General features: G+C 41.3%; 1 protein-coding gene across 1 annotated transcript in view; it reads right to left on the bottom strand.

Annotated features, from left to right (window-relative positions):
- The window catches only part of FBXO30 (F-box protein 30), a 9,105-nt gene extending 5,415 nt beyond the window's left edge, over positions 1–3,690 (bottom strand). Inside the window, exon 1 of the mRNA XM_006891658.1 lies at positions 1,646–3,690. Within this exon, the coding sequence (XP_006891720.1) occupies positions 1,646–3,679 (2,034 nt within the window). The 5' untranslated portion in view covers positions 3,680–3,690. The remainder of the gene's footprint in view (positions 1–1,645) is intronic.
- Positions 3,691–6,807: the final 3,117 nt, after the last annotated feature.

Here is a 6,807-nt window from a genome sequence, read left to right as displayed (position 1 = left end):
TTTTTTTTTTTTTTTGCTTTTGCTGGGGGCGGGGAGGGATAGAAAAGATGAAATAATTAGCATGTTCATTTATTTTACTGAACACTTCCAGGAGTACACAGAAGTAGATGTAGACTTCTGAAAAACTAGGGTAATGTGGAAAAGGAAGAGAAAATAGAAGAGTACAGAGCAGTATTTGGTGGAGCTCCCCGATTAAAACAAGCTTGGAAGCAGGAGTGACATCACTTCCGAAATAGCTTGCCTCTGGAAGCAGCATAAACCTGGAGAGAGGACAAAAGTTATACATGTGTCCAGGTCTTTCGTTCATAGAGTCACTATGAGTCGCCTACGACTCAAAAGCATTTAACAACAGAGCACAAAATAATCAGGAAATCTTAACTATGTGCAATGAAATGAACCCCACTTTGATTAAAAGCTGTTTGTTTTCTCCTGGCTAGTGGTCCAAATAGGAGCTGAATAAAAGCAGAGAGTCACAGGAAGAAAATGTCTGGTAGAGCCAGCTTTATTCCAAGGCCTGGCTAAATCTCCAATGTCAGGTCATAATGTGTAATATTCCTATATACTGTACTAAATCCAGAGTTCCACTGGTGACATCAAATCTCCCTGCTCTACTCTTATCTCACATCAGGGTAGGACATTTCTACACTCATCCATTTATCTATCTCCCAAATACTGTAATGAATACTTACTAATATTCCTGTAGTAGTAGCTACAACGTTTTCTTATCTCTCTCTAGCCACTATATGCATGAAATATCTAAGTCCTAAGAGAGAAACTGCCAATTCTGAGTGGCAAATAACCTCCTCATTGCCTCCATTTTTCTATGGTGAAAATGTTCTATATGGAGGTCAACTTTAAAGGCAGTTAAATGAGGCCAAATAAAGGGAGTTGCTTCAGAAGAGAGGGGGCATGTTTCTCAGTTGAAGATACTAATGTGGTGATGCGACATTAGAGTAGAATCTAGTTCTAGGATGTCTGCAACACATCTGTGACAATGACAAACAAGTACCCACGTTCTTGGTTAGTGATCACTAAAAACAGCTTCCATTTTATGGGTCTTAGGGGATGGCCAATTTTCCAATAAGGTATCAAATAATTTTATTAATTCTTTAATATTAAGTTCTCACTCTATGTCACCACCACTCAGATATCGTTTTGTCATACTACAGTCTCTTAGGTGTTGCTATCATGCTGAAAATGATGCTAATAGTAGGTCAATTACTAGCATGGTAACCCCTGGTGGACAGATTTCAGCAGAGCTTCTAGGCTAAGGCAGGTAAGAAAGGATTAGTGATCTACATTGAAAAATTACTAAGTGAAAACTTTATGGATCACACAGAAAGCTGTCCTATTTGCTTGCTTTAGACCCATTTAAGAGGAAGAATCACTTGCTTTAGACCAAACCAGGAGGGAAAACATCATATATGGTGAACTAGAGGGCTTAGGAGACCCTCAGTGGCATAAAGAGGTTTAACAGTCACCCCAAGGGACTCAAACATGCTGGCCTGCTAGGGACTGAGGATGACAGAGGTGCAGGAAATGTTTTCTCATGTGGTGCCTAAGGTCACCATGAGTCAGTGTCCACTCAACAATGGCTAGCGTTTTGATGGAAAACGATGGGTTTGTACGATTAAGTTAAACTAACCTTTTCTTTTATCTGCCATGAAGCATTTCCGTCTGGATCCTTCCTCTTCCCCCACTGCAGTATGACCATTCCACGAGACTGAAGCAGACTGCCACACACATCCCTCATTAACCTGGACACACAGGAGAGCTGGCATAAACTGAAGCCATCGAGAAAGCCTGCAATATGCTGGAGCACCTCAAAAGGAAGACTGCTTAAATGATCACTCCGTATTCCCAGCACACAGTTCCTGGCAGGCTCCACTAATACTGTGGATATGCATGGCTGAACTCCAAATGACCTCAAGTGACGGTCATGTATGATCTTTGCTCCTTGTGTTGATGGACAAAATCTACGCTGAGAATACGTACAACCATAATAAGCTAGAGGACACCTTTGTTCCATCCAGCCATTGAGTCCAGCGTGAATGTCACCATGCACGTTCTTAAAATGTGAAGAAAATTCTTTTCTCCTAAATAGCTGTCCGCAAACAAATGTAAACATTGAACGTTGCTTCGGCTGGTACCTGGCGACACATTCCAGAACTAAATCCAGTCCAAGGGTCTGAAAAGGACTTGGATTTGAAAGCTGAGGGTTGGCATGATCACAGGCTGAAGCTGAAGCTATTTCCCCAACCATTGTATTTGTAGCCAATATTGCTGAGGGAAGTGAAAAAGTCTGAGTCCCAAAGTCAATACGATAGCCATCAACCATGCGACTATCAGATATACCCCTCCCACCTGGAGAATCACCTAAGCAAAACAGCAATGCTGCCGTGATCAGATCTATTCCCTGGAGGCCCATGGGATCTTCTGCAACTTCCAAATCTGATGTATCTACTGCTTTATCTTCTTTTGGTTTGGACCAACAGGAATTAGAAAGAAATTTGAATGAAGTAGGATGACTGAAAGCCAAGACATCCACATTCCTCAAGTCCACTAAGTCTACCCTTCTCCAATGTATGTCTTCCCCAGCTTCACCATCTGGCACAAGGATATGCTGAACTGTACCGTTAGGCAAAGGATTGGGTGGTATGACTTCCCTAAGCTGTGCTGCCGCTGAGACTGAACTGGAAGGTTTTGAAGTGTCATCTGAAGCCACACATTCTCCATTTGTTAAGTTATTTTGTTTTGAATCATCATGTAAACTCTGATGCTGTACCTGTGTATTTATATTTTCCAAAGAAAAGCCATTACAAAGAGCCGGAGTGCTTTGAGAAGTTGTATCTAAGTCACACAATAAGTCACTTGAACCATTTTGTTCAGGTTGGGCATTCTGACTCGCTTCAATGTGGTCAATTCCACCAATTGCACCAATCTCGTCCTCATAAAGATGATCCTGGTCTTTTGAGTTGCTATCCTGTAAGCTTTCTCTGGTTTTCTGCTCTTCATCCGTTTCATTCTGGGATGCCTGAAGACCTGAACTTAACATGCTGATGTCTCTTGTGGCAGTATTCAGGATATCTAACGCAGCAGCCAAACTTCTGGTTGTTTCCACAGTAGCTTGATAAAGTGCACCATAAGATTCTTCATCAACAGACACTAAACCATTAGTATGTGCAATTTCTGGGATGCTTGATTTAACAGAAATTTGTTCTTTAGCTTCAGGTACTTTATCGGTTGCTTTTGACATCATGGTGGCTACCTTGAGAGATTCTAAAAGCATCCTTTGGTCTTGCAGGGCCAAAGCCATATCTAACTGTGCTACTTCATCAACGTCTCGGCTAAGATTTTCATAGGATTTCCGGTCTGCGTAACTAACTGGCCATCGGTTCCACTCCATAGTACAGCACACCACACTTGCAGGGCATGTTTCCAGATGTTCAGCAACTTTATTTCGGGCCATTGTAAATGGACATCCAAAGTCACTATTTAAACAAGGCACTCGTTCCAATGGACATAAAAACCGATGTTCCTCAGCCTTACAAGAATGGAACACTGCTCCACAAACCAGGGGGCAACCAATCAAGTCACAGGAAATCCCAGGCTCTGGTCGAGTCATGCACCGTCTACTGACACAATTCACACAGTGTGAATGCTGCAGCTCCTCCTCCATAATGGCCAGTCCAGCTCTAGCAGAAGGGAAAAAAGACAGGAGGTTAGGCTGTTAAGTGATCAGTCTGGGAAAAGTGCTTAATAACAAACCACGAATGCATGTTGGGTAGCTCTGGTGGTCTAGTGGCTGGAAGCTACACTGCAATCCCAGATGCACGCAGCTTACATCCACCAGGTGCTCTGCAATCGAAGGCCCGGCACTCTTCCATCCTGTGATCTAGGGCCTCTGAAAACCCACTGGAGGGTCAGCTTTGTGTCGGTTCTGATTCAACGACACACAACAACAACAAAGTATACTGGTCTATCTTAGGATGAAATAAAAGAAACAAAATAGAAACAATAAGTTTACTTAAAATGTATCTTTAAAAAAAGAAACCAAATGACAGAAAAACCACATGTAATAAGCTTATTTTGCATATCAATTTTGAGAGAATTTAAGTACTTCAAGTAATAACTTAGTACTCTGACTAAAATGCCATAAAGTTTCATTTTTATACATAACACTATACCTAAATGGGCAAAGGTTCTAAAACACACACATAACACTTAAAACAAATGAATACTTAAAACAGATTTGACTTACTTGTATCTTTTTTAACTAAATTTATTTTTAATATACTCCATATTTGAGATCTCAGCATATTCCTACAAAATAGCTATATTCCACAAATATATTTAATCAAAACTTCTCTGTTGTCAAGAGGCCAGGAAGTCAATGCTGACTCAAGGCCACAGCATGTGTGGCGGGTCAAAGTGCTCCACAGGGATTCGGAGGCTGTAACCTGTAGGAAGAGGATCACTGGGCCTTTCTCCTGAGGAGCCGCTCAATGGTTTCAAACCTCCAACCTCTCAGCTCATAGTCTCAAGCCCTTAGCAACTTGTGCTATCCAGAGACTCCTAAAAGTCAATGTGCCGTTCATTTCTGTCCAATCTCTCTAAATACAGGAATTCATTTTGGGTTTCTTCCAATGATCTCTCTCCTTCCACCTCAGTCATTCATTGCTGTGGGGTTGGAACCAACTCATAGCTGATCTCTCAGTGGATTTTCAGACGCTGTTAACTGCACAAGAGGAGAATGCCCGCCTTTCTTCCATAGAGGAGGTGGTAGATTCAAACCACGTACCTCTGGAATGGCAGAACAACTCCTATCACTAGACCACCAGAGCTATGTCTGAAAAAATTCCATTACAAATCCACAAGGGAAGCCTTCACCTCAACACAGAGGACAATTATCAAGAAAATAGATGTTCCAGTTCAAACTCTATAACTACAGGCTCAATTACTTCTAAGATTCACAGCTGCTATTCATTCAAGAAACACTTCTGGTAGTACCAGACACTGTATTTGGTGGGACAACATAGAGACTAGTGATATAAGATGCCTTCTCTCAAGGAGATCAAGACAATAAAAGTCCAATCAATTCTTATATGACCCGTACAACAGAAGTAAAATTATGGTAGCAGACGATACAAAGAGGTGAAAGAAAATTTTAAAGTAATCTTTAAATATAAGACGTCTGAAGTATGGAAGACCATGGCTGGTAAGGGAGAGGGTAGGGGATGAGGAGTTAACAGCATATGCAAATGTAGGACACTGCCATGAACTGGAAAGACATGTTAAGTGAAGTTCAAGTTTCCTGTTATTACCAATAACAGTATTAAAGATACAAATCTAAGAGACAACACCAAAAGAATGGACTAACTGCTGTCATATATATAGATATATTCTTCTAATGCTAGGAGTTTACTGAGGATTTTAATGCTGTTATGTGCTACTGAATAAACCTAGATTCATAGCAATCTTATGCACATCAGAACAAAGCCCTGCAGGTTCTGCGCTTTCCTCAATCTCAGCTGTGTTTATGCCCATCCTTGCAGTCACCGAGTCAGTCCATCTTGTTGAGGGTCTTTCTCTCCTTCTCTGACATTTTACTTATCCAAGCATGTCTTTCATTCAGTCTTTCCCAAGACCGAATTCTCCTAAGAATAGGCTCAAAGTATGTGAAGGAAAAATCCTCACCATCCTTGTGTCTAAGGTACAGCTAGCTGGTTGAACTTAAGAAACAGTGTCTATAAGATAGCATGGGAGTATACAGATAGCTAATGATCTTCCATTGTGGGTGTCAGCAGATAGGACTTGCCCAATGGACAAAAGGTTCAGCATCACAGCAAACCCAGATTATCTTAGTACAGCAAATTGACAGAAGAGTGCTGTACAACTTAGAAGAATGTTCCTCCAAAATAATAACACTTGGCCCTCAGGCCCAATCAACATTTAAATACAAGGACCCTCCATTTATATATATATAGGAATCAAAGGCCTGAAGTCTTTCTATAACTATCATCATTCCTCCAGGTTCATAGACTTGCCAGAGACATGTGGTTTAGGAAGTGGATGATACAGAGGAATTTAAAGAAATAACATATGAGCAAGAGCCTATGGTGATGAACGAAGAAGTTCAAGCTGCTTTGAAGGAAACAGAAAAAAATAAGGCCCCAGGAATAGATGGTATACCAACTGAAGTATTTCAGATAACAGATGTTGCCCTGGATGTACTCACTAAGTTGTGCCAAGAAATCTGGAGAACAACCACTTGGCCAACTGACTGGAAGAGATCTATATTTGTTCCCATTCCAAAGAAAGGTGACCCAACTGAGTGTGGAAACTACAGAACAGTGTCATTGATTTCACATGCAAGCAAGATTCTACTGAAGATTATCCAAAAACAATTAGAACAGCACATCAGCAGAGAACTGCCGGAAGTCCAGGCTGGGTTTAGAAGGGGTCGTGGTACTAGGGATATTGTTGCTGATGTTAGATGGATCTTGGCTGAAAGCAGAGAATACCAGAAGAATGTCTAACTGTGTTTCATTGATTATGCAAAGGCATTTGACTGTGTGGATCATAACAAACTGTGGCTGAATCTGAGAAGAATGGGAATCCCAGAACATTTAATTGTGCTAATGCGAAACCTATACTTGGACCAAGAGGCAGTAGTCAGAACAGAGCAGGGTAACACTGCATGGTTCAAAATTGGGAAGGGTGTGCGCCAGGGATGCATCCTGTCTCCATACCTTTTCAACATGTATGCAGAGCAGATTATCCGAGAGGCTGGGCCCTATGAGGAGA

Source organism: Elephantulus edwardii, unplaced genomic scaffold, assembly GCF_000299155.1.
Source record: "Elephantulus edwardii isolate Elephantulus edwardi_28Jun2011 unplaced genomic scaffold, EleEdw1.0 scaffold00102, whole genome shotgun sequence".
Taxonomy (NCBI): Eukaryota; Metazoa; Chordata; class Mammalia; order Macroscelidea; family Macroscelididae; genus Elephantulus; species Elephantulus edwardii.
Note: the sequence above shows the minus strand (reverse complement) of the source record. Positions and strands in the feature narration are given on the sequence as shown.